General features: G+C 41.9%; 2 protein-coding genes across 6 annotated transcripts in view; both read right to left on the bottom strand.

The window, feature by feature from the left end:
* Window positions 1-24,202, bottom strand: part of LOC118361878 (uncharacterized) — a 64,197-nt gene extending 39,995 nt beyond the window's left edge. Inside the window, exons 1-7 of one of the 2 annotated variants that reach the window (XM_035742089.2) lie at window positions 23,539-24,202; window positions 21,803-21,933; window positions 17,423-17,599; window positions 11,895-12,056; window positions 11,409-11,520; window positions 11,059-11,186; window positions 7,953-9,598 (exon numbers count right to left, since the gene is read on the bottom strand). In XM_035742089.2, the coding sequence (XP_035597982.1) occupies window positions 8,579-9,598; window positions 11,059-11,186; window positions 11,409-11,520; window positions 11,895-12,056; window positions 17,423-17,599; window positions 21,803-21,933; window positions 23,539-23,800 (1,992 nt within the window). In that variant the 5' untranslated portion in view covers window positions 23,801-24,202 and the 3' untranslated portion in view covers window positions 7,953-8,578. Of the gene's footprint in view, window positions 1-7,952; window positions 9,599-11,058; window positions 11,187-11,408; window positions 11,521-11,894; window positions 12,057-17,422; window positions 17,600-21,802; window positions 21,934-23,538 lie in introns of those variants that run through there. The other variant, XM_052485259.1, reaches the window with a different exon arrangement.
* Window positions 24,203-25,311: 1,109 nt separating this feature from the next.
* LOC118361895 (zinc finger protein 8-like) overlaps window positions 25,312-27,252 on the bottom strand; it is a 159,995-nt gene continuing 158,054 nt past the window's right edge. For 3 of the 4 annotated variants that reach the window (XM_052485261.1, XM_052485260.1, XM_052485264.1), the window contains 2 exons: window positions 26,886-26,997; window positions 25,312-26,663 (listed from right to left, as the gene is read on the bottom strand). In XM_052485261.1, coding sequence (XP_052341221.1) covers window positions 25,702-26,663; window positions 26,886-26,997 — 1,074 coding nt within the window. In that variant the 3' untranslated portion in view covers window positions 25,312-25,701. The remainder of the gene's footprint in view (window positions 26,664-26,885; window positions 26,998-27,252) is intronic. The other variant, XM_052485263.1, reaches the window with a different exon arrangement.

Below are 27,252 nucleotides of genomic sequence, written 5' to 3'. Positions count from 1 at the left end.
CTCTCATCAACAGTGATTGGTTGGTCATCTCTCCATGTATTGTGTCGTGCTGGCTTCACAACCCTCCTGTGGCCTCCAGTGAGATGTCCTTCACCTGAGAGAGTGATTGGGGGAGAAGAGGTGGATGGTTAGCTATTGTCAATGCTCAGTGGTATATTGTAAACTATTGGCAGTTTTGACAAGATTTGGAAAGGATGTAATGTAACACTTATCATAACTTCTTAATATACTATTATTCATATGTATTGTTTTCCATCTATCACATTGCTTTCATCGAGTAAATAATAGGAAATGTAGTTAATCAATAATCTGGTTAGAATATGATGTGTCTTTACGCAAAATAAGTAATTAGAGGAATTACTGCACACTATTCAAAAACTGACCAAGACCCAATTCTGGGTAACACATATGAACACGTGCAGAGGGGAACTGGGGGACAGGCACTAAACCATATAAACATCGACAGGCTGCGCAGCCTCTGCCTTCCAGGAAATGTACCTCTTGCTATGCTTCGGTCTCGGTCGAGGATCTTGACACTACTGGGATGACTGGCGGGGACGCGCTCCCTTGCCACCTTCAGTTCCAGCAGCTGTAGTTTCCTCCGCAATGTCTTGTTTTCTTTCTGGCTTTGAGAAATTTCTAAACGAAACACTGCATAGTCGTCGTCTACGAGTTTACAAATGTCTGCCACGGCTGCATTCGCAAGCACCTCCATAATGGAGGCTATTTGAGTGTGAAAAACCAAACAGTTAGCCATTGTTAGCAGCTAGGTAGATAACATCTATCAACTAAGTCCTATATCCAGCGAGAATTAAAGACTATATGGGCTAAGTATGTGATGCTGTGCGGTTAAATGTGTCATATTTTGATTTCCATGGTGTCAATAAACGTCCAAATAAAAACGCAAATGTGGAAATTGTTCTTGGTCACTGTTCACTTCCGTTTACACAGAAGAGAAACGACGTTATTGGTTGGCGTAATAGCTCAAAGGGTGTGGTTAAATGAAAACGTTACGCTCGCTAGTCATGTGCGGGTCAGTTTTTTGTTCACCCGCAATTGCTAATAACTTATCCGCAACCGCCCGACTAAACGTGATAAAGTGAACATCTAAGTCCTGCACCCGACCCATACCCGCAAATATAGAAAATCCGATGTAGGCTACTGACATTTTGGTAGGCTATTTGTTAGTCAACATATACTTGTATACATGTAGCTTGTCTCCTGTTATTATATTTCAATCATTTCGCTACACCCACAATAACATCTGCTAAAAATGTGTATGTGACCTATAACATTTGATTTTGATATGTTGCCCTAGAAGATTAAATAAACCCTTGCTCAACAGAATGTCATAAATGATTGAATGAATATTTCAATGGGTGAATTTTTCACCGACATTTATGCTTCTTTCGTTTAGGGACCAGGGAGAAAATGCAAAATCCAAAATATGTTCTGTGCAAAATGTCCGTTTGATCGGTTGTAAAGAAATAGAAACCTGTGAAATCGACCTAACATGTTTCTGTAAGATTTCAGTTGGGCTTGGAAGCATATTTGATTTGATTTATTAGTTCCACTGGTGTCCGACACATAAGGAAAAATACAGTTTACATAAGTTTAAAAACATGAACATGTAGTGTGTGTGTGTGTGTGTGTGTGTGTGTGTGTGTGTGTGTGTGTGTGTGTGTGTGTGTGTGTGTGTGTGTGTGTGTGTGTGTGTGTGTGTGTGTGTGTGTGTGTGTGCATCTGTCAGTTACACATACATGTCAGTACATACATAGAAGTAGGACACGCCCCCCATTGAGAGAGACACAGCTGCATGTGAGCTCACACATTTTTTTAACAGTGTTTTTTACAAGGGTTTTCTTTTTCCAAGCTATACAGAGGGTGCTGTTTGTTTGCAAGAGCAAACACCTGAGGACACCATCCAACCTGGAACTGGGTGATTAGTGTTTGGTGTCTGATGCTATTTTCAATGCCAAGAAGAAAAAAATAAAAAGAAAGTACATTACAATGATATTTTATTTTAGGGGGACTGAAAGCCTTCCTCCGACACTGCCTGGTATAGAGGTCCTGGATGGCAGGAAGCTTGGCCCCAGTGATGTACTGGGCCGTTCGCACTACCCTCTGCTCGGTCCTCTTTTTCCTGTAGTCCACAATCATCTCCTTTGTCTTGATCACGTTGAGGGGGAGGTTGTTGTCCTGGCACCACACGGTCAGGTCTCTAATCTCCTCCCTATAGGCTGTCTCGTTGTTGTCGGTGATCAGGCCTACCACTGTTGTGTCATGTAATGATGGTGTTGGAATCCTGTCTGGCCGTGCAGTCATGAGTGAACAGGGAGTACAGGAGGGGGCTAATGGCGGCCCATCAGGAAGTCCAGGATCCAGTTGCAGAGGGAGGTGTTTAGTCCCCGGGTCCTTAGCTTAGTGATGAGCTTTGAGGGCACTATGGAGTTGAACGCTGAGCTGTAGTCAATGAATAGCATTCTCACATAGGTGTTCCTTTTGTCCAGGTGGGAAAGGGCAGTGTGGAGTGCAATAGAGAGTGCATAATCTGTGGATCTGTTGGGGCGGTATGCAAATTGGAGTGGGTCTAGGGTTTCTGGGATGATGGTATTGATGTGAGCAATGACTAGCCCGTCAAAGCACTTCATGGCTACAGACGTGAGTGCCACGGGTCGGTAGTCATTTAGGCAGGTTACCTTAGTGTTCTTGAGCACAGGCACTTACTTGGTGGTCTGCTTAAAACATGTTGGTATTACAGACTCGGACAGGGAGAGGTTGAAAATGTCATTGAAGACACTTGCCAGTGTCACTGATATCTGCTCTCGTAAAAGCCTGTGTTTTCTGCACGTTAACACAAGAAGCTTATTACCTCAAATGGATCAATTGAAAGTGTGGGTTCACAGCTCCAATCCAGATGTGTTGGTCATTACTGAGATGTGGTTAAGGAAGAGTGTTTTGAATACTGATGTTAACCTTTTCTGGTTATAACCTTTTTTGGCAAGACAGATCTTCCAAAGGTGGGGGAGTGGCAATCTTTACCAAAGATCACCTTCAGTGCTTGGTTGTCTCCACCAAGTCTGTCCCCAAACAATTTGATTTGCTGGTTTTAAGCATTAAACTTACAAATAGCTCTTTGTTGACTGTTGCTGGGTGCTATTGTACTCTATCAGTACCAGCCTGTACCCTACCTGCCCTAAGCACTCTCCTGGCCCCTTACACTAAGTCTGAATTTGTCCTGCTTGGTGACCTAAACTGGGACATGTTTTAAACCACCTGACCAAGTCCTAAAGCAACGGGACTCCCCAAATCTTTCTCAGATTATTACCAATCCCACAAGGTACAACTCCAAACAGCCAGAAAAAGCTACTCTCCTTGATGTTTTCCTCACAAATAATCCTAATTTGTATCAGTCTGGTGTTTTCTGTAATGGACACTGTTTTACAGCCTGTGTTCGTAATGGCTGCTCAATGAAACAACCTGTCCTGATTTGTCATAGACACCTGCTAAAAAACTTTAATGAGCAAGCCTTCCTTCATGAACTGGCCTCTGTAAAATGGTATATAATCAGCTTGATCCCCTCCGTCAAAGACGCTTGGTCCTTATTTTAATTGTATTTTCAGTGGCATTGTTTAACAAACAAGCTCCCATAAAGAAAATGAGAATTAAAAACCGGTTCAGCCCGTTGATCTTGCAGAGTTACTCCACCTCAAGAATTGTATTTGGCAAAAGGCTCGGCACACGCATACTCTGGCTGACTGGCCATCGTTCAGGCAAATGAGAAATAAGTGCACTCAGACTATTTTAAGGAGTAGTTCTCTCTCTGTGGGCCTAATGAATATATTTCAATTGACTGATTTCCTTATATGAACTGTAACTCAGTAAAATCTTAGAAATTGTTCAGTATATTAACTTGGGCCCAACCCAAAGCCCCGATATCAAACTTGCAACATTGTATAAAATGTTTGGGGCCCTCAGAGTCTCTTGCACCAGTGAGCTCGAGACAGACACCGCTGTAGGCTATTTGAGCAAGGGATAAGAAGTAATCAGGTAGGCCTATGAGTAATAGCTGAGTGGCTAATTATTCATTTGAATTTTATGTAACCTTTATTTAACTAGGCAAGTCAGTTAAGAACAAATTATGATTTACAATGAGGGCCGACCCCGGCCAAACCCTAACCGGACGATGCTGGGCCAATTGTGCTCTGCTCTATGGGACTCCCAATGACGGCCGGTTATGATACAGCCTGAAATCAAACCAGGATCTGTAGTGACGCCGCTAGCATTGAGATGCAGTGCCTTAGACCGCTGCACCACTCGGAAGCCCAAAAAGGGGGAATTATCAAAAGGGAGAGAGCTGGAAATATTTTTCAAATACATTGAAAAACTATTACCCCACAATATTCCATGAAACGTCTCAGGAGGAAAACCATCAAGCCCTGGTGATTCGCCTCTTCTTATAGATGTTAATGCACTCCTGAGTTCTTCATGACTAAGTGGGGAATCATGGAATTCATATTGCCCTCTATTGAGTTTGGGGCCTTCGAATGTTGATAAGAAATGTGTCATCTCTCTATGATCAGGGTCAACCTCTGACATATATAATTGGGAATAAAATTGCCTAAACATATCATTCATTTCTGTTGGGTCATGTGATATTTTACCGGATGGTGTTTGAATTGTATTGATACAAGAAAATGCTTAATTTTGCTTAAGCCTTGCAGCCAAAAGTCTACTAGCAATCTCCCCCTGAGAGTAGTAGGTTACTCTTGTGCAATGTATTTATAAATGAGATCGTAGTAAGCTGTTATACTCATGTTTTAACGCTGTTTTGCTCATTTTCGACTAGAGTAATGCTTTTCCAAGTCTACTATTTTGTTTTTATTGCGAGTTTAATTAAGATGTGAGGCAAACAAGAGTTTCCTCCCAAAAAATGTTTTGTCACCTCCCAAAGTGACTGAGGGGTTTTTCTGTATCAAATCCATCATGGTAAATACTTATAATGATGTGGGTAAATGAGTGAACTATACAAAGTCAAAAGTCAGACAAACCTGACTAAACTATTTTGACGTGTACAGCAGGTGTTTGTTAGTGTGTGGGGTATGTGTAGGTATATTTAAGTATACACTGAGTGTACAAAACATTAGCCTCGGAACAGCCTCAATTCGTCGGGGCATGGACTTTACAAGGGATCGAAACGTTCCACAAGGGATGCTGGCCCATGTTGACACCAATACTTCCCACAGTTGTGTCAAGTTGGCTGGATGTCCTTTGGGTGGTGGACCATTCTTGATACACACGGGAAACTGTTGAGAGGGAAAAACCTAGCAGCGTTGCAGTTCGTGACACAACTATCATGGTTGACAACTCCACGGTGTCCACCTCCCAGAGTGCAAAGAACCTTGTGGACAACACTCTGACATTCTCTGCAAACATCCAAGCAGTGACTCTCACCTGCAGGTTCATGCTCGACATCCGTAGAGTACGACCTTTCCTCACACAGGAAGCAATGCAGTTCCTAATCCAGGATCTTGTCATCTCCCGTCTAGACTACTGCAACTCTCTGTTGGCTGGAATCCCTGCTTGTGCCATCAAACCCCTGCAATGTATCCAGAACACCGCAGAATGCCTGGTGTTCAACCTTCCCAAGTTGTCCCATGTCACCCTGCTCCTCCGCACATTCCACTGGCTTCCAGTCGAAGTTCGTATCCACTACAAGACCATGATGGTTGCCTGCAGAGCACTGCCCCTCCCTACCTTCAGGCTATGCTAAAACCCTTCACCCCAACCTGAGCACTCCACTCTGCCACTGGTTTCTTGGCCGTCCCACCCCTGGGGCGGCAGGGTAGCCTAGTGGTTAGAGCGTTGGACTAGTAACCGAAAGGTTGCAAGTTCGAATCCCTGAGCTGACAAGGTACAAATCTGTCGTTCTGCCCCTGAACAGGCAGTTAACCCACTGTTCCTAGGCCGTCATTGAAGATAAGAATTTGTTCTTAACTGACTTGCCTAGTAAAATTAAAATAAAATTAAATAATGGAGATCAGCTCCCCACTCAGCCAAGTCAAAGCTCTTCTCTATCCTGGCAGCTCAATGGTGGAACAAGCATACCCTTGAAGCTAGGACAGCAGTTCTTGCCCATCTTCCAAAAACACCTAAAATCTACCTCTTCACAGAGTACCTTAAATGAATCCCATGGTGCCCCTTCTCACCACCACCATAACGTTTACATGTGTCTTCCTACAAGCACAGATTTTGCCGATACAGCGCCTTCAGAAAGCATTAATACACCTTGAAGTATTCCACATTTTGTTGTGTTACAAACTGAATTCAAAATGGATTAAATAGATTTGTTTTTCACCCATCTAAACACAATATCTGCCACGCCCTGACCTTAGATATCCCTGTTTTTCTATATATTTTGGTTTGGTCAGGGTGTGACTAGAGTGGGTACTCTAGTTTTTGTATGTCTAGGGGTTTTTGTATGTCTATGTTGGCCTGATATGGTTCCCAATCAGAGACAGCTGTTTATCGTTGTAGCCATTTTCCTCATTTGTGTTGTGGGATCTTGTCTCCATTTAGTTGCCTGAGTGCACAACAGTAGCGTCACATTTCGTTTGTTGTTTTTGTTCAGTGAGTTTCGGTTTATTAAAATGATGTGGAACAATACTCACACTGCACCTTGGTCTCATCATTATGATGAACGTGACAATATCTCATAATGGCAAAGTGAAAACATTTTTTAGAAGCGTTTGCAAATGTATTAATAAAATACAGAAATATTTCATTTACATAAGTATTCACACCCTTGAGTCAATGTGTTAGAATCACCTTTGGTAGTGATTACAGCTGTGAGTCTTTCTGAGTACATCTCTAAGAGCTTTGCACACCCGGATTGTGCCACATTTGACCATTATTCTTTTCAAAATTCTTCAAGCTCTGTCAGATTGGTTGTTGATCATTTCTAGACAACTATTTTCAGGTCTTGCCTGATTTTCAAGTAGATTTAAATCAAAACTGTAACTCGACCACTCAGGAACATTCACTGTCTTCTTGGTAATCAACTTCAGTGTAGATTTGGCCTCGTGTTTTGGGTTATTGTCTTGCTGAAATGTGAATTAATCTCTGTGTCTGGTGGAAAGCAGACTGAACTAGGGTTTTTCCTAGTTTTTAGTTTTTCCATTCTTTTTTTTTTATCCTGAAAAACTTCCCAGTCCTTAACGATTCCAAGCATACTCATAACCTGATGCAGCAACCATTATGTTTGAAAATATGGAGAGTGGTACTCAGTAAGGTGTTTTATTGGATTTGCCCCCAACACAACATGTGAATTGCTTTGCCACATTTACAAACAGGATGCATGTTTCGGAATAGTTTTATTCTGTACAGGCTTCCTTCTTTCACTTTGTTAATTAGTTTGGTATTGTGGAGTAACTACAGTGGTGTTGATCCATCTTCAGTACTCCTATCACAACCATTACACTTTAACTGTTTTCAAGTTACCTTTGACCTCATGGTGAAATCCCTGAGCGGTTTCCTTCTTCTCCGGCAACTGAGTTAGGAAAGACGCCTGTATCTTTGTAGTGACTGGGTGTACTGATAAACCATCCAAAATGTAATTAATAAATTCACCATGCTCAAACAGATATTCAATGGCTGCTTTAAAAAATCCATCTACCAACAGGTGCGCTTCATTGTGAGGCATTGGAACATCTCCCTGGTGTTTGTGTGTGAATCTGTGTTTGAAATTCACAGCTCAACTGAAGGACCTTACATGTAATTATATGTGTGGGCTACAGAGATGAGGTAGTCATTGAAAAATCATGCTAATCACTATTATTGAACACAGAACAAGTCCATAAAACTTGTCATTTGTTAAATACAGTTTAACTCCTGAACTTACTTAGGCTTGCCATAATAGATGGCATGAATACTCATTGACTTAAAAGACAATTGCGAAAAACACATTTCCACTTTGACACTGAATCCATTTTAATACATTTAACATGTAGGCTGTAACAGAACAAAATGTGGAAAAAAGTTAAGGGGTGTGAATACTTTCTGAAGGCACGAAGTACTTTGAGGAAAAATGTACTTCCTATAACTCTGTTGTGGTTGTCTTACCCAGCTTTCTTAAGATGAATGCACTAATTTTAAGTCTTCTAATTTATAAAAATGTTAGTGTAATGTCTCAAAAGAAAATCTGCATGAACTTGATAAAATAGGCAATTGTGAACATCATATAGCCTACACAGTACAAAAATCAATACGTAATAGTATTTTTCGGCTTATATATCACACAATGTCTGGATGCAGTAGTTTACCCAGGAATAATCTTTTCTGCTGACGATGAAAATTATTCTTTGTCTTTAATGCAGGGTTTGATCTAAACTTCAGAAGCTATCGAGGGGAATGGTTACTTTTTATGTTATAGAGTGGAATTGTTTTTCTGCTGGTTTGTCCCGAAGTAGCTCCTTTCTGAGAAACTCTTCCTGGCAAACAGCCTTTCTCCAGTGTGGTCCTTCAGGTGCATCTTCAGCTGGTTTTGGTGGGAGAACCTGTTCTCACACTGGGGGCAGCTTTAGGATTTCTCCCCTGTGTGGACCCTCTGGTGCCTCTTCAGGTTGGATGAGTGGGAGAAGCGCATATGACACTGGGTACAGCTGAAAGGTTTCTTCCCATTGTGGACACTCCTATGTCTGATAAGGTTACTCCGGAAGGAGAAGCTCTTGTAACATAGTTTACACTTGAAGGGCCTCTCCTTGGTGTGAACGGTCTGGTGCTCATTCACATAGCTCGCCTCAGAGAAGCGCTTCCCACACGTGGGGCAGGCATACTGCTTATCGGCGTCTGTCTTAATGCTCTGCCTCCCACGTTGTGACTCAATGACACCAGAGGAGGTAGAAGCAGGAGCCACCACCCTCAGGTGGTTAGTGTTTGAGCTCCCTCCTTGACCTCTAGCCATTGTTTGGGTGTTGTTTGGATGGTGCCCTGTGTTATAGGTTAAGTACATCTTGTGGTGAACGCCCATCCTGACCCTGTCTGTATTGGTGGGGTAACCATGAGGTACCTGAGGAAGGCTTGACCCAGGTCTTCTATGAACCCAGTCACCAGGGATTAGATGAGACCCTGAAGGAGAAGACAGACTTCCTGTTAGACTCCCACCAGGGGGGTCTCCCACCGCTCTCTGTGAAGGCTGAAGCCCAGGGTGACCTGCTCTGTTCTTTATGGATACTGTGGTGTTTGTATCATAGGAACAGGAGGGTCCATCTCTATCAGCCCCAGGCCCTGCTTCATCCCTGCAATGAGACTGTAAAGAGAAGGGTCTGGGCTGCAGACTGGATCCCTGACTGGAGCCTCTGTCTCTCTGATGACCACCAGGACTGAGGTTGTTCAGTCCACCTGTCCAGTGGTTGTGTTCTGTGGTGTGGAGGAGTCTCTGTCCCTCGTGGTTGGGTCCTGGTTCCGACTTGGGATGGAAGAGTGAAGGCTCCTGATCCAGGGTCCAGATCCGGGACCAGGGTTTGACACCAGCCCTTTCACAGGTCCAGTCTCTCCCGCCAGTAACACCGGATATCAGCAGGTCCTCTTGGACTGCAGACTGTAATAACACATTGAACAGAAAAGCATTAAGGTTTATATAAGAAACTCTTTGCTGTACACACAGAAACATGACATGATATTATAAAACCACAGTCAAGCTCATCTCTAACAGTAATTCAAGTACCTAACAATATGTAGCGATTGGAGTTTATTATCAAACATTTCCATTTGTGTTGATTCAAGAATTAAATATAATGTTTTGTTTCAACTGAGATAAAGGGTACTCAGTCCCTGCAATTATTTAAAAAGATTGTCAGCACAGTCAAGTAGACAAGAAGAATAACTTTTCTCACCATGGTAATATACATTTTTCTGTAAATCTGGCACCCTCGCATTGATAAAATGACATTTTGAGGACTTCAGAAAAGGTTCAACATTACATTACATACACAGCTTCACTATTTCATGTCAAGTAAACAAATGAAGGCACTATCCTTACCTCACTATAAAACACAAGCATCAACCTAAAGGGTCAACTTTTGTCACTCTTCCTCAGAGAAGCATTGTAAGACACCATCACACCAACCACCACCATATCATCTACTCTGTCTCATCATACTCATTCTTTCCTCAGTTCACCTCATCCAGCTCCCTACTACATCCAAAACCAGCAGAATTAACTACAAACTAACTAACTAGTACTACATGGAAAGATGTGGACTGTGGTGTGAGGGGATGACACAGGCTCGCCTAGTAGGAGACTGTTGCAGATTACTGCCCAGATGTGGTGGTCTCCAGGCACTTATTGCTGCCGATACATCACCCAGGTGGAGGCTATACATTCGGTGATGGAGATTCCAGCCTACCTACAGAGGAGGACCTGTGAACTGTAGAGACAGAGGTGCTTGATGAAAAGCTCCAGGCTTGTCTGACTGATGTGTCTCCCTCCCTGGCTGTACCATCGACGCCACCTCCAATCAAGCTACTCCTTTACTGAACCGCATCACCATCTAGCTGTGGAAGACTCTCTCCCATGAACTGCCAGCTCCCTGAATTTGTTTTAGTTTGTTTTTTAAAAGAGACTGACATTCTGTATGAAAAGCGCTATATAAAATAAAGAAATACATTTATTATTATTACTACATATCAGCATAGACTAATCATTTTCTGCTGGTGTATCCTGAGTTAGATCTTCTCTGTGTTGTCACAGGGTCAATGTTCCAGTTGATAGATCCTATAGAAGGCAGGCTGAAGGCAGCACCTGTTAGGGGGTTAACCTGAGGCGCCATCAGTCTCTCTGAATCACAACTATAGGAGCAGGACAGAGCATCGCTAGCCGATTCTGTATCTGTTCTCTTCCACCACATACGGACACCTCCCCATCCCTGCAGACCAAATCTACGTCTCGCCCTGGTCTCAGCCAGTCTGTTTTCATGGATATGTTGTTTTGTGCTTCTGGATCTGGTTAACAGTGTTGTTCCCCAGCCCAGAGTTGAGGACGCTGTCCCATCCACTGACCTCCACTATGTCGCCACTAGTCAAGCTCTGCTCGGTGATGTTGTCCCCTGGGCCCATAGCTGCACCCGTCTGGGTCTGGGAATCCAAGATGGCTGCCCAGTCTCCTTTGTTAGCCTCCAGCCAACCACCTGCAGGAGGAGGTTATAAAATAGACTTTACAAACATGGAAGAGAACTCTACATATGGAGTTTTTTTGTTGTCAATTACCTGGTCCAGTTCATACATGATAATGTGTGTTTGTGTATGTAAACATACGTTGTATTGATTTAAAAAATAGCCGAGCGGTTCATCTATTCTCATTGACGATATTGTATATTACTGTATGGAGGCTATATGTATTGCTCCCTTACCTTGCTCCCCCATCTTTACTCCACTCAGCAGATCAATGCTCACTGGTCCATCTTCTATTGTCTCCTCTTTGACCAGTAGCAGATCAGGCTTTCCATCCTCCATGTCTACTGACTGTAAGAGATACAGAGTGAGAGGATGTTGGATCAAGAAATCTGATGAGCACCATGCTATGGAGCATCTTCTGATTGGCCAATGAGGGATTGCTATGAGTACTATGCAAATGTGTTAGTTCATTTGATTACTTGACACTGTTTAATGGTTTGATAATTCAAAGGCATGGTCCCACATTTGAGACAACATGTATGAAGACCTAGGCCCGTATCAACAAAGAGAATCAGAGTAGGAGTGCTGATCTAGGATCTTGCCATGTAATCTTATTCATTGTGATCTAAAAGGATCCTAGATCAGCACTCCTACTCTGAGAGGCTTTGTGGATACAGGCCCTGAACTAATACCATGCAGACAGTAGCTCACAGTGGGCTCACCTCAGTGAGACTGTGTGTGGTCCTGTGCTGCTCAGCTGGTTCCTCTATGGGTTCAGGAGGAGATGTAGTCTGGTTGTCCTCCATGACCATGGTCCACTCAGGGTTCCCCAGACCCTCCTCACACTCCTCCTCCTTCCCCAGCAGCACCTTCGGACCCTCCTCCTGGAAGAGAGAGGTGGTACAAATTACACAGACATTGGTGTATGGGTTTGTTCACCTGCACCAGCAAGCAATTGCTAATAACCCACCCCATCCTCCTGACCATGTGTAATAAAGTGAAAATCAGAGGCCCCGCACCCAACCATAACACGTAAATATAGAAAATGCACAATAGGCTACAATCAGAGATGGCAACAAAAAAAATTGACAGGGGGTGTTTTTGTTTTTTGCCTGATTCTGCTTATAATTTCCTACATTGTGGTGTGCTACTTGTTAGTCAACTTATCTGTAATTATACTTAACAAAAATATAAACGCAAAATGCAACAATTTCAAAGATTTTGCTGAGTTACAGTTCATATAAGGAAATTAGTCAACTGAAATAAATTGGGCCCTAAAACTATGGATTTCACATGACGGCAGGGGCGCAGGGCCTTGGAAGGCATAGGCCCACCCACATGGTAGCCAGTCCCAGCCAGTCAGAATGAGTCCCCCCCCCCGGTGGTCTGAGGTTGTGAGGCTGGTTGGACTTACTGCCAAATTCTCTAAAACAACGGAGGTGGCTTAAGGTAGAGAAATTAACATAAAATTATCTGGCAACAACAAATTGCACGTTCCCTCAACACATGAGACCTCTGTGGCATTGTGTTGTGTGATAAAACTGCACATTTTAGTTGCCTTTTATTGTGCCCAGCACAAGGTGCACCTGTGTACTGATCATGCTGTTTAATCAGCTTCTTGATATGCCACTTCTGTCAGGTGGATGGATTATCTTGGCAAATGAGAAATGATCACTAAGAGGGATGTAAACAAATTTGTAAACAAAATTTGAGATAAATAATATTTTGTACTTCTGAAACATTTCTGGGAGTTTAATTCCAGCTCATGAAACATGGGACCAACACTTTATTTGTTGCGTTTATATTTTCTTCAGTGTAGATACAGTACATGAGGCTTCTCTTCTGTCATTACATGTTGCCGTAGAAGACTAAATAAACCCTTGCTCAACAGAATGTCACAAATCGATAGAACCAATGCTTCAATCTAATTGACATTGGTGAAGTTCTCTGTCATCTCTGTTTCTTTCACAAGCTTTTTAGGGACCGGGGAGAAAATGCAATAAAAAAAATAAAAAACGGGAATGAATTTCTCAGCAAAATTTCCAAATTACATTAGTTTGACCGGTTGTAGGGAAATTGAAAGCTGTGACAACGACCCAAGAAGTTTCTGATAAGATTTCAGTTTGGCTTGGTTGCATATTTTATGTGATTGAAATACTATTAGCTTTTATGATGCTGAAAAAGACAGCACCTCTACAGACAGTATCGAACTGCGCATTCGCATTCTCTCAAGATGCTGAAAGACATTTGTATTCAAACCTGTTTCGAAGTCAAATTATTATACATTTTTTTACCTACATATGTTGTGTCATTTTAATGCAATAAATGCTTACAGAGGATTCAGAAAGTATTCAGACCCCTTGACTTGTTCCACATTTTGTTACGTTACAGCCTTATTCTAAAAGGGATTAAATACATACAAATCCTTAGCAATCTACACACAATACCCCATAATGACCAAGCAAAAACAGTTAACAAATAGTTTAAAAGCAGATACCTTATTTACATAAAGTACCAGTCAAAAGTTTGAACACACCACATTCTAGGGTTTTTCTTTATATTTACTATTTTCTACATTGTAGAATAATAGTGAAGACATCAGAAAATAGTACAAATAAAGAAGAATTGTTACGCCCTCTTCCAAATGGTAGCTATAAATGCAGAGGATGCGCACAGTGCAACAATATGATGAAGTGTGAATATTTCTGCCCCCCACACACAGGAAAACACTTCCAAATAAATGACATTATTACGTGTTCCACCACCTATGTTATTTACATTATTAAATGTCCATGTGGGCTGTGCAATGTCGGTAAAACTTCTCGTTTTCTCAAACAGAGGATTAGTGAACATAAAGGTTCAAATCAGGAGAAACGACGGATTATCCAGTCGCAGTACATTTTAATGATCTAAAACATGACATTTCTACCTTTAGATTTTGTGGTATAGAGAAAGTTAAGATTTCAGACAGGGGTGGTGATATTAATAATACTCTGAGTAAAAGAGAATGTTTGGGTTTTTTCACCCTCCTGAAGGACATAATGATTAAATGCCTATGTATGGTATGTTGAGAATTTGAACATTAATTTATTTATTTAAGATAGGGACATAATTTTTCGTACGACGTCAACGATTAATGCAAACTTGCTATGTCCTCATAGTGGTTTTATAGACGTGTTTAATACATCTAATTTACACACTTTACTCAAATATTTATGAAATGTATATTGTTATATTTGGTAGCACTTATTTGTTTTTCCTTCCCTTCTATGAGTGGAACGGATGTGGGCGGGGCTAGGTCTACACAAGGGTGCCCATTTTTATTTTAACTCGCAAAAGCTCTGATGAAGGCCGTGAGGCCGATACGTAAGATTATTAAATATCAGTGATACTATCAAGAGCAGTGTGCGGTTTCCTTTTTCCTTCCTCTTGTTCAACTGTTACCATGCACCTGCAAAATAGATGGCTCAGATGTGCGAGTGCCTTTTGAATTTTGTACTTCGAAGAATCTAAGATGCTCAGAGACAGATGTTCAGAGACAGGATTGTGACGAGGCACAGATCTGGGGAAGGGTACCAAAACATTTCTGTAGCATTGAAGGTCCCCAAGAACACAGTGGCCATCATTCTTAAATGGAAGAAGTTTGGCCAGATTGCTTAGTTTAGTTCCAAACTAAGCAATCGGGGGAGAAAAGCCTTGGTCAGGGAGGAGACCAAGAACCCAATAGTCACTCTGACTGAGCTCTAGAGTTCCTATGTGGAGAAACTTCCAGAAGGACATCTCTGCAGCACTCCACCAATCAGGCCTTTATGGTAGAGTGGCCAGACGGAAGCCACTCCTCAGTAAAAGGCACATTACAGCCCACTTGGAGTTTGCCAAAAGGCACCTAAAGGACTCTGACCATGAGAAACAAAATTCTCTGGTCTGATGAAACCAAGATTGAACTCTTCGGCCTGAATGCCAAGTCTAGAGGAAACCTGGCACCATCCCTAAGGTGAAGCATGGTGGTTACAACATCATGCGGTGGAGATGTTTTTCAGCAGCAGGGACTGGGAGATTAGTCAGTATTGAGGCAAAGATGAACGGAGCAATGTACAGAGTGATCCTTGATGAAAACCTGCTCCAGAGCACTCAGGACCTCAGACTCGGGCTTCTTAAACTTGATTTAAATGAGAATGACAGCTCGATAACACATTTCTATGTGGATTTGGCGTGTAGGCTAAAACTTGGGCTTATGCACTAAAGCCACAAAGTTTTTCTTTCATTATTTTACCCTATAGATATAAATATAGATAGATAGATATAAATTACACAATAATTAAACATTTATGGATTTTTTAAAAGCTATCGTTTCTCTTTATTCAATCCGCTCGCCACCAACCACACAATATTCCATGACCCTTAAAAATTCCCTGCAGATATAACCATAGGGGAACTGCTCAGTGAGTCAAGCCGCGCATCACTAACAGACATACATACACTCCCTCAGGTATGCACACACAGATAAACACACTTTCAACATGGAGTGTTTATCCATCCCCACTACGTTTGAGTCCTATACTGTAGTCACACAATGACTTCATTGTTGTTAAACCCATCATGGTGGACATAAATATGTTGTTGTGGGTAAATATGAGTCAGCTATGATAAGTCAAGTCATTAGACAAACCTGACTAAACTATAATGACGTGTACAGTAGGTGTTTGTTAGTGTGTGGGTATGTGTAGGTATATTTAGTAAGTGTATATTGGTTATAAAGCACTGTTGTATGTATGTAGAATAGGGTGAGATCAGATGTGACGTATACTAAAGAGAGTCTCAAAGAAAGTCTGAGAACGATAAGTCCCATTTTGTGTTTATTAAAACATGAACACGTTTTAAATGACACCATATGAAATCCACACACACATCATGTCTCAACTACAAATCTGCATGGACTTGATAAATAAACTGCATTAATATACTCATTAAAAGTGTCTTGGAAAACATTTAAGTAGTTAAATGAAAGTAATGAAACAGGCATTTGTGAACATCATATATCCTACACAGTACAAACACAATATGAAACAGACTTTTTAGGCTTATATATCACACAATGTCTGGATAAAATATTATACTCAGATATATTCAAATCTGTTACTGTCGTTAATCCAAATGCATCTGTGGATCTTTTCTATTCAGAACAAGGAAAATGAATCTGTCTTTAATGCAGGGTTTGATCTAAACATCAGAGGCAATGGAATCAAAGGGTTACTTTCTATGTTATAGAGTGATTTTTTTTTCTGCTGGTGTATCCTGAGGTATCTCTTCTCTGAGAACCTCTTCCCGCAGTGCGTACAGGCGAACGGCCTCTCTCCCATGTGGACCTTTAGGTGCATCTTCAGCTGGTGGGAGGACTTCTCACACTGGGGGCAGCTGTAAGATTCTCCCCTGTGTGGACCCTCTGGTGCCTCTTCAGGTTGAACGAGTGTGAGAAACTAGCATGGCACACGTGGCAGACGAACGGTTTCTCCCCAGTGTGGACCCTCTGGTGCCTCTTCAGTGTGCCAGCCTCTGCGAAGCGCATGTGACACTGGGTACAGCTGAAGGGTTTCTCCCCTGTGTGGACCCTCTGGTGGATCTCCACCTTCTGGGGGCTGCTGAAGCCTTTGTTACAGAACATGCAGAGGAAATGTTTATTTTTACTACCGCCAGATGTTGCTCCCCTGAGCGTATGTAAAGGGGAGTGAGTCGCGACATTTAGATTTGTCTGTAAGCTTTCCCTGTAATCTAAGATATCTCTGCCCTGTGAGTATCTGTCTCCTAGGTGACTATCTGCATTCCATGTGGGAGGAGCGTCACCCTCTACTTTCACAGCCACCTCATCTACGACTATAACCTCCCCTTTCTCATCTAGGCACCCTTCAGAGTACACACTACTACTATACCGGTTCATGTCCCCTCTAGACAGATCAGTCTGTGTCTCTAAACCCAATGATATGTTGGCAGGGTCCATCTCTGTAGTGTAAGAACAAGACGGATCATTGCCAGTCTCAAACTCGTCACCTGAGTCCAGATGGGAATTAACTGTCCCCGAGTCACCGTAAAGTAAATACTCTGAGGCAGGAGCAGGAGGACAGCCCAGTCTCCCCAACCCCAGTCTCTCTGGGTCTGACATGAGGTCAGATCCTGTGTGTAAGAGCCTTTGTGTTACAGTTAAATTCTCTGTGTTCGTCTCTGTCTTGAGGACGCCGTTCGGCTTTCCACTGACCTCCGCAATGCTGTGTCGGGCCCTGGGCTGGGGTTTGGCGGTGAGGTCCTCCGTGTATTCAGGAGGTGCTGCTGCTCCAGCCCGGATGTCTTTGCTGTGTAGTGGATCCTCTCCTTCAGTCCTCTCCTGCTTGACCAGAGACGATCCTACAGGACCTGCAACTTCTGCATCTTCAGACTGACAAGAAGAAGGAGTTTATTAAAGGTACATGAGTAGAATTGATAACAATGTCGTAGCAGTGGGGGGAAAGGTTGAATTCTTATCCAAAATGAAGGAAAATAAAATGCTGACACCATCTAAAATATAATTTATATCTCCAGAAATTTGCCCCAATAACATATTTGTAAAATGATTTGTTAAAATGATTTTAGGGCTGACCCCATTTAGTCAACTGTTAGATTGTTTGGTGGATAGGCTGTTGGTGACCAAGATTTTAGTCGAGCAGTCTAAATGTAGAGGGTTTTTTCATGGTGCACAAGACACCTGTCTGATTCGCACCCGTTTCAGTGGACTAATCCATTGCGGACGCCATGGGGATGGCACAGTCCATTACTCTAAGACGTGATACTGAAGTTGTATATGGTTATATTACAGTTGGAGTCAGAAGTTTACATGTACCTTAGCCAAATACATTTAAACTCAGTTTTTCACAATTCCTGACATTTAAATGTATTACATTTATTAACTTGGGTCAAACATTTCGGGTAGCCTTCCACAAGCTTCCCACAATAAGTTGGGTGAATTTTGGCCCATTCCTGACAGAGCTGGTGTAACCGAGTCAGGTTTGTAGGCCTCCTTGCTCACACACGCTTTTTCAGTTCTGCCCACACATGTTCTATAGGATTCAGGTCAGGGCTTTGTGATGGCCACTCCAATACCTTGACTTTGTTGTCCTTAAGCCATTCTGCCACAACTTTGGAAGTATGCTTGGGGTCATTGTCTATTTGGAAGACCCAATTGCGAACAAGCTTTAACTTCCTGACTGATGTCTTGAGATGTTGCTTCAATATACCAACATAATTTTCATACCTCATGATGCCATCAATTTTGTTTAGTGCACCAGTCCCTCTTTCAGCAAAGCAACCCCCCCCCCCACCCCGTGGGATGGTGTTCTTCGGCTTCCAAGCCTCCCCCTTTTTCCTCCAAACATAACGATGGTCGTTATGGCCAAACAGTTCTATTTTTGTTTCATCAGACCAGAGGACATTTCTCCAAAAAGTATGATCTTTGTCCCCATGTGCAGTTGCAAACCGTAGTCTGGCTTTTTAATGGCGGTTTTGGAGCAGTGGCTTCTTCCTTGCTGAGTGACCTTTCAGGTTATGTCGATATAGGACTCGTTTTACTGTGGATATAGATACTTTTGTACCTGTTTCCTCCAGCATCTTCACAAGGTCCTTTGCTGTCATTCTGGGATTGATTTGCACTTTTCGCACTAAAGTACATTCATCTCTAGGAGACGGAACACGTCTCCTTCCTGAGCGGTATGACGGCAACGTGGTCCCATGGTGTTTATACTTGCATACTATTGTTTGTACAGATGAACGTGGTACCTTCAGGCGAAAATTGCTCCCAAGGATGAACCAGAATTGTGGAGGTCTACAAATTTTTTTCTGAGGTCTTGGCTGATTTATTTTCATTTTCCCATCATGTCAAGCAGAGGCACTGAGCTTGAAGGTAGGCCTTGAAATACATCCACAGGTACACCTCCAATTGACTCTAATAATGCCAATTAGCCTATCAGAAGCTTCTAAAGCCATGACATCATTATCTGGAATTTTCCAAGCTCTTTAAAGGCACAGTCAACTTAGTGTATGTAAACTTCTGACCCACTGGAATTATGATACAGTGAATTAAAAGTAAAATAATCTATAAACAATTGTTGGAAAAATGACTTGTGTCATGCACAAAGTAGATGTCCTAACCGACTTGCCAAAACTATAGTTTGTTAATAGGACATTTCTGGAGTGGTTGAAAAACAAGTTTTAATGACTCCAACCTAAGTGTATGTAAACTTTCGACTTCAACTGTATGTAAAAAATAATGGTGCAACACTAAACAGGCAGATTTTTTTTTATTGTAATCTAACAACACCTGTTTGTCACATAATATGCATGCAGCACTCGCTCCTATACCCTACATTTTCGTGATCTTCTAATTGTTATTATTACATTTAATATTATGATCATCATTATTATACGTAATGATATTATCATTAGTAGGCTTTGTACAGTAGCCTTGTATAACCACCATCGAGCTATAGGCTTAAGAGCGCGTCCTGTTTAGTCATAATACCATAACTTACTTACTATATATATATATTTATTTATTTCAATATATAGCCTTGTATATGAATCAATCAATGATTCCTTTGTTCATGCCATCACACAGCATATTAGACATTAATGCTTCGAAAAGCAATCAAGAAATGTAGTTTAAAATTAAATAACAAAGGGAGCTTTGAATAATTAGCCTAAACAATAAATAAACCGCAACTCACGAATGCATGCAACTGTTTTTAGTCTGCTGTAATAAAGGCTTTATAAATCATTATTATTGTTATTTAGTGATGTTTATAAATTAATGTTTATGTAATCGAACAACACCTGTTTGGCACACAATATTTACGCAACGCTTGCTCCTAGATCCTCATTTTTCTTGATCCCCAGTCGTTTCCACAACTAGGTCAAATGTCTTCCACAGATCTGACTTCCCCTTTACCTCCTAAGAAACCAGTAAACATTCACCCATTTCAAGTTTATTTTTCACGTCCTCCACATCCATTTTGCTGTCACATGTTACTGTGTTCGTAGTTTGTTATAACCAATTTATTGACGTCATTATGATAGGCTATAGGTCAGGTCATATTGGTTGCATGCGATGCTTACATGTTTCACGTAAAGAGAGCAAGGGTTGAGGGAATGTTTTTCCTAAACAAATTAGGGATTTCGGTAAAATAACTTTTCAGTAAGAAACTAAATGCCTGAAATGAGTTCGCTGCATCAGCACGGACACTGCAATAAAAACATACTGTGCAGTGGTACCTTTTCACTGCAATAGGGAGGAAAGCGAGACAACGTAAGCCAGTCACACAGGCACTCACTGTCATTTTTTTTTAGCACATTGTGATCATCGAGCTCTTTCTTAAGTAATTTCTGTGTCTTAATTATTTAATCAAACAGTGTGCTTAAAGTATTAGACAAGCTCAGTAGTTAATTTTATTCAAATGCATAGACGTCTATATATGGAAAAACAAGTTTCAAAATTTCAACCAATTGATTGGTCGAAATAACAGGACGACTCTCGGGTTGACACATTTTTTAAATGTATTAAATATAGCCTATGCATTGTCCATGTTATCAAATGTGCTATTAGTAATAAGCATTATCACCTGTAGCCCAACTGATGGAGCATAGTGGCTATAAACAAATAGGCTGAAGCACGGGGTTGCCTATCGGCATTTACCCTATTGGGCTAATCATTAGCTAGATCCCAAATATTATCTTTTAACTAGTTAGCATCCCATTGCTGAATTTTGTATCCCCAAAAACTTGAATAAACACAGCGAATATGATGTACCCCCCCGAAACCATTTCATGTCACCATTTCACCCCCATCACTTTCCCTGGTTGCCACTACTCTTCCTCAACAAAAAATGTTATCCGTCTCATCACAATGGTCACTCCCCAAAAATATTTAGAGGAAGGGTTGTGTTTTACCCCAAGTTACTATACAATTGACCCGTGTTACATTTTTCCCCACTCTCCCCGATAAACTCACAGGGAATTGGAGTGGGAATGTGCTTAACCATGCCACTGCTAAAAACGATGGGTTTAAAATGGTGCAGTTCGCTAAGGAGTTGAGAAATAAATAAAGTATGAATGGAAAACTGGGATCCCCTATATTTAACAAAGGCCATTAAAACTGCTGTTTTCCCGGTGATTGCAAGAATTGTTATGCATTGACTGCTTATCAGAATTCATGTTTCCCTCCCTGGCACTCATAACTTGAATGCACCTTCAGAGGAATATCTCTCTCGCATAGAACACACAGCAACAAGCCAACTTGGTAAAGAGAAACTATTATATTATGGGGTTGTCATGCATTACTCGTGTTGCTTGCAGAGTAAATGTGCACTGTTCTAGAATCTTAAAAGTGTGCCTCGGCAGACATGTTCTTTTCAAGTTCCATATTTCTTTGCCGTGGCACAGCGCCACAGATAAATGACTGCAGCAAAAACACTGTGTCAGAGAAGTCTCACAAGCTCCCCTATGGCAGATACATGTAAGCAAGTGAATAGAGGAGGGCAGCCTTTCTGAAATAAATGGGCCACATTTGATTAACAAAGGAACTGTAATTTTCATGTTATACTATTACACTAACCTCTATCACGATAACGTGCTGGGTTGAGGTTGCACTCTCCTCATCAACAGTGGTTGGTTGGTCATTTCTCCATGTATTGTGTCCGGCTGGCTTCACAACCCTCCTGTGGCCTCCAGTGAGATGTCCTTCACCTGAGAGAGTGATTGGGGGAAAGAGGTGGTTCGGTTAGCTACTGTCAATGTTCAACGGTATATTGTACACAATTAATAATGTCTAGAATTGACAAGGATGTAAGGTAATACTTCTTGATATACTATTTATTGATTGATGTATTATGTTCCATGCATCACATTGTTTTCATTGGGTAAATCATATGAAGTGCAGAAAACAAGAATCTGGTTATAATATGAGTGTCTTTGGGCAAGACAACCAAATAATCAGGGGAGTTATTGCATACTATAAAAAGAACTGACCAACACCCAAGTTCCGTCAGCTGGACAGTTGTAAATCATGCAGCGCCTTGTGTCACCATGTAAGTGTCTTATATCGACTGAAAGCTTAAATTCTTGTTAATATAACTGCACTGTCCAATTTACAGTAGCTATATTACTGCAAAACAAATGCCATGCTATTATTTGAGGAAAGCTCCTAACAAAACAGTTTTTTTGCCGCGATAGGTTTGATAAATTCACCCCTGAAGGTGAAATGTGGACTTACATTCTGAAATTGTGCTCCGATTTATTATCCAAAGGGTCCCAGAGATAACATGAAGTGTTGTTTGTTAGATAAAAGCCTTGTTCATATCCTAAAAAGGTCCATATAGCATGCACAATCTATTTTGTATTTCCACTCGTTCAATTAGCAAAAAAAATTATCTGTGAAAATCTAACCCGAAACGTTGTTTCAACCAGTCAAATCATGTTCGTATGTATTCCTCAGAGATCCTAGAACGTAACGAGACTTCATTATATCATTTGGGGTGTTGTATATCCTATAGGACACCATATTTGGTGAGAGCAACCTCCTTCATGACACGCTACTGACGTGGGCGGACTTCACTTGAACAACTCTAATGTTGTCAAATAAGCACCAATCGGGGTCAAACAAAGCTAGCTAGATAGCTAATGAGCTGGGCTTTACGCAAAATGTATCTACTAACCTTGTACGACAGCATGCCTTTTCCTTTTGAACTAAAATTATACAAATATTCAGAGTTATGAAGTTATGAAAAAAGGTTGTTTTGCAAATGTAGACCTTATAATATGGCTACTAATACTGGAAAAGCTAAATCAAAGTCCAAGTATACAGATTTGACGATATTCTTGCAGAAAAATGTAATATGAATGCAAATGTGTCCTTCACGATTTGCCCAAATGTACCACACGAAATGTCATGTAGTTCGCTCATGCTTCAAATTATCCACACATACACTGCTGCCTTCTTGTGGGCACCATCGGAATTACAACCAGAGTAATGGCTGGAACAGGGCCCTTTCTGTTGCATTTCAAAGAACAGATCTATTGTGTTATATTCTCCTACATTCAATTCAAATTTTCCTCAAACTTCAAAGTGTTTCCTTTCAAATCGTACCAAGAATATGCATATCCTTGCCTCAGGGCCTGAGCTACAGGCACTTAGATTTGGGTATGTTATTTAGGCGTAAAATGAAAGGGGGCTATCCCTAAGACGTTTTAACCATCTATTCTACAGTATGTGTTTAACACATCTAAGGTCACACATGCGCAGAGGGGAATGGGGCGAAAGGCAGCGCAACCTCGGCCTTCTGCAAAATGTACCTCTTGCCATTCCTCTGTATCGGTCGAGGATCTTGACACTACTCGGACGAATGGTCCTCTCTGCGCGCTCCCGTGCCACCTTCAGATCCAGCAGCTGTAGTTTTCTCCGCAATGTCCTGTTTTCTTTCTGGCTTTGGGTTATTTCCAAACGAAATACTGCATAGTCGTCATCTACGAGTTTACAGATCTCTGCCACGGCTGCATTCGCTAGCACCTCCAAGACGGAGGCTATTTGAGTATGAAAAACAATACAGTTAGCCATTGTTAGCAGCTAGCTAGCCTTACCTAGAACATCTAGCAACAAAGTCCTGTCTCCAACGCGAAATAAACACTACCTGAGGTAAGTATGTAATGCTGTGCAGTTAAGCATATTTTGAGTTCAAAGGTGTTAATAAACGTCTAAGTAACAATACTAACAACGCTATGGTGATAATTGTTTTTGGTAACTGCTCACTTCCGTTTACACTGAAGAGAAAGGATCTTATTGGTTGGCGTCATAGCTCAAAGGCTGGTAACTGAAAAAGGTGTGCGCTTTGTTTTTTGAAATACGGTACTGCTTATTACGTTACATATCAAATCTCCTATTCATGATCACTATCTTTCAAGTTCAGAGCAGACTTGTTAAGAACGAACAGTGTGATAAAATATAATAATATGACTTTATTCCATCTACTCAGTAAGGTAAATATTTAAGTGCTTGTTCTAGTCTAGGCTTATTGTTTCAAATGATAAGTTAACAAAGGGTTTATGAGGGGTATGTGGTTAATTACCCTCTTAGACAAGACACTTCACATGATAACTATAAAATTTCCGGTAAAGAATTGTTCCCAAAAGTGCATACATTTACAATTTCTCCCCATTGTGGTCACTCCTATGTCTGGTAAGGTTACTCCGGAAGGAGAAGCTCTTGTAACACAGCTTGCAACTTTAAGGGCCTCTCCTTGGTGAGAACGGTCTGGTGTGCCTTCACATAGTTCGCATTTGTGACGCGCTGTACAGGTGGGGCAGGTGTTCGGCTTGTCCGCGTCCGTCCTAATACTCGGCCTCCCACGTTGTGACCGAGTGACATCAGAGAAGGTAGAAGCAGGAGCTAGCACCCTCAGGTGGAAAACCCCATTCACCAGGCATTAGACAGACTTCCTGTTCGACTTCCACCAGGCGGGTCTCCCACTACACTCTGTGAAGGCTGAAGCCCAGGCTGACCTGCTCTTCTCATCATGGATACTGTGGTGTTTGGAATCATAGGAACAGGAGGGTCTGTCTCTATCAGCCCCAGGTCCTGCTCCATCCCTGCAATGAGACTGTGAAGAAAAGGGTCTGGGCTGCAGACTGGATCCCTGACTGGAGCCTTTGTCTCTCTGATGACCACCAGGACTGAGGTTGTTCAATCCACCTGTCCACTGGTTGTGTTCTATGTAGTGGTTGTGGTGGAGTCTCTGTCCCTCGTGGTTGGGGCCTTTGTTCTGACTCGGGAAGGAAGAGCGACAGCTCCTGATCCATGATCCTGACCAGTCACTTCATAGGCCCAGTCGCCAGTAACACCGGATCGGCAGGTCTTCATTGACTACAGACTGCAAACAAAGATTGTAAATTAAGTTTTCTGCTTTTCAGTACAAACTCTTTCTTGCATACACAGAAACATGACATTCTAAAATCTGAACCACAGTCAAGCCCATCTTGAAAACTGAAGTACCTAACAATATGGAGCCATTAGAGTGTATTCTAAAATATATATTAATTTTTTTTTACAAAATAACCAAGTCAGTCAGCAGAGTCAATTTAGAATTTAATTTAAACAAAATAGCAATCACAAGTAGAATAACTTCACTATGGTAACACTACCTTTTATATAAATCTGGTACCATCACTTTGATAGAATACTTTGGAAAAGGTTCAACATTAGACATTCACTACTTCATGTCAAGTAAACATGAATTAAGATACTATCATTTCCTCATTATAAAACACCAGAATCAAACAGGACAAGGTTCACTTTACATCAGTGAAGCATTTTTACAGACACCATCACACCAACGATCACCATATCATCTACTCTGCCTCATCATACTCATTATTTCCCCAGGTCACCTCATCCAGTTCCCTACTACATCCAAAACGAACATAATTAACTGCAAACAAACGAACGAGTACTACATTACATGTCTATACATGGACCATGTGCATTTTCTGCTGGTGTATCCTGAGGTAGCTCCTCTCTGAGAACCTCTTCTCGCAGTGCGTACAGGCAAACGGCCTCTCTCCCGTGTGGACCTTCAGGTGCCTCTTCAGCTGGTGCTGGTGGGAGAACCTCTTCTCACACTGAGAGCAGCTGAAGGGTTTCTCCCCTGTGTGGACCCTCTGATGGCTCTTTAGGTGGCCAGCCCGGGCGAAGCGCATATAACACTGTGTACAGTTGAATGGTTTCTCCCCTGTGTGAGTCCTCTGGTGGATCTCCACCTGTTTGGGAAAACTGAAGGCTTTCCCACAGAATGAACATGGGAAGCGCTTCTCTTTGGCGCTGCCAGATTTACAGATTACGTCTCTACTACTGTCATTTGTCAATGGGATTGTGTAGCCATTTAGTGTTGAGTCACTGGCATTGTCTGAGGTCTGGTTTAACATTAGGAGAGTGTGAGGAGGATGAAGGCCAGGGAGTGTCTGTGTTGTCGCAGGGTCCATGTTCCAGTTGATAGATCCTATAGAAGGCAGGCTGAAGGCAGCACCTGTTAGGGGGTTAACCTGAGGTGCCATCAGTCTCTCTGAATCACCACTATAGGAGCAGGACGGAGCATCACCAGCAGAGTCTGTGTCTGTTCTCTCCAACCGCATACGGACACCTCCCCGTCCCTGCAGACCAAATCTACGCCTCGCCCTGGTCTCAGCCAGTCTGTTGTCATGGAGACTAAGTTTGGTTGTTGTTTTGTGTTCGACTGTCAGTTTCTGGTTGTGGTTAACGTTCCCCCGCTGAGAGTTGAGGATGCTGTCCCATCCACTGACCTCCATCATATCGCCTCTGGTCCTGTCCTGCTCAGTGATGTTGTCTCTTTGGCCTTTGGCTGCACCGGTCTGGGTCTGGGAATCCAAGATGGTTGCCCAGTCTCCTCTGTTAGCCTCCAGCCAACCACCTGCAGGAAGAGGTTACAGAATAGACTTCACAAACATGGCAGAGAATATTCTACATATGGATTTTTATTGTCAATTACCTGAGCATTTTCATACATTGTGTTTTTTTGTTGTATGTTAACAAATTTCATTTTATGAATGAAGAAAATTAAGGAAAAATAATAGCCAGGTGCATCACTATTTCCAGATCTATTAATGTATGTAGACTATTATTTCTCCCTTACCTTGCTCCCCCAACTTTAGTCCACTCAGCAGATCAATACGCTCTGGTTCGTCTTCTATTGTCTCTTCTTTGACAATCAGCAGATCAGGCTTCCCATCCTCCATGTCTACTGACTGTAAGAGATACAGAGTGAGAGGATGTTGGATCAAGAAATCTGAAACGAGCACCCTGCAATGGAGCATCTTCTGATTGGGCAACAAGGGATTGCTGGGAGTACTCTGCAAACGTGTTAGTTTATTTGATTACTTGACCTTCTTTAATGAATGGTTTTATAATTCAAAGGCATGGTACCACACTACCAGACAATATATCAAGACCTGTGCCCTTATACACAAAGAGTCTCAGAGTAGAAGTGGTGATCGAGGATC

This window comes from Oncorhynchus keta, chromosome 29 (assembly GCF_023373465.1).
Source record: "Oncorhynchus keta strain PuntledgeMale-10-30-2019 chromosome 29, Oket_V2, whole genome shotgun sequence".
NCBI classification, from domain to species: domain Eukaryota; kingdom Metazoa; phylum Chordata; class Actinopteri; order Salmoniformes; family Salmonidae; genus Oncorhynchus; species Oncorhynchus keta.
This window is presented reverse-complemented; position numbering and strand designations above follow the sequence as displayed.